Genomic DNA, 686 nt, shown 5'->3' with positions numbered 1-686 from the left:
GGACCGCGGGAAGGCAGCGAGAGAGGCGACCGGGAGGAGCAGCAGCAGCAGCAGCAGCAGCAGAAGGGGAAGTTGATGCGAGCTGGCACAGGCGGGGGGGAAAAGTCGATCGCCGGCAGCAGCATAAAAGTGCGAGAGGCTCCTCGGCGGGGGAAGCAGCGGCGGCGGCGGCGGCGGCAGCCACAGGTGCCCCAGTCGGGGATCTGGCGAAGGACACTTGCCCGGGCGCGCCTCCCCGCCGCCGGGAGGCCGAGGAGGGCGCGAAGCCCCCAGGGACGCGGGGAGGCTGCCCCGCGGTGTTTTCGGCTCCAGGAGGTGCCCGTCCCGCCATCAAGATTTTGTCCAAAGGCAGGCAAGAGGATCGCCCTGCGCTGAGCCGCCTGGTGGGCAGCAGGCGCCGGCTGATCGCGGCCGGCGCGCTGGGGGTGGTCATGGTGCTCCTGCTGGTCATCCTGATCCCGGTGCTGGTCAGCTCGGCCGGCACGTCGGCGCACTACGAGATGCTGGGCACCTGCCGGATGGTGTGCGACCCCTACGGCGGCACCAAGGCGCCCAGCACGGCGGCCACGCCCGACCGCGGCCTCATGCAGTCCCTGCCCACCTTCATCCAGGGCCCCAAGGGCGAGGCCGGCCGGCCGGGGAAGGCCGGGCCGCGGGGGCCCCCGGGAGAGCCCGGCCCGCCGGGG

The 686-nt window shown here is 73.6% G+C and overlaps 1 protein-coding gene across 1 annotated transcript in view; it reads left to right on the top strand.

Moving 5' to 3' along the window:
- Positions 1-431: 431 nt before the first annotated feature.
- Positions 432-686, top strand: part of C1QL3 (complement component 1, q subcomponent-like 3) — an 8,483-nt gene continuing 8,228 nt past the window's right edge. Inside the window, exon 1 of the mRNA XM_015423745.1 lies at positions 432-680. Within this exon, the coding sequence (XP_015279231.1) occupies positions 432-680 (249 nt within the window). The remainder of the gene's footprint in view (positions 681-686) is intronic.

The sequence above is a fragment of the Gekko japonicus genome, unplaced genomic scaffold (genome assembly GCF_001447785.1).
Source record: "Gekko japonicus isolate JY-2015 unplaced genomic scaffold, Gekko_japonicus_V1.1 scaffold94, whole genome shotgun sequence".
Lineage (NCBI taxonomy): Eukaryota > Metazoa > Chordata > Lepidosauria > Squamata > Gekkonidae > Gekko > Gekko japonicus.
This window is presented reverse-complemented; position numbering and strand designations above follow the sequence as displayed.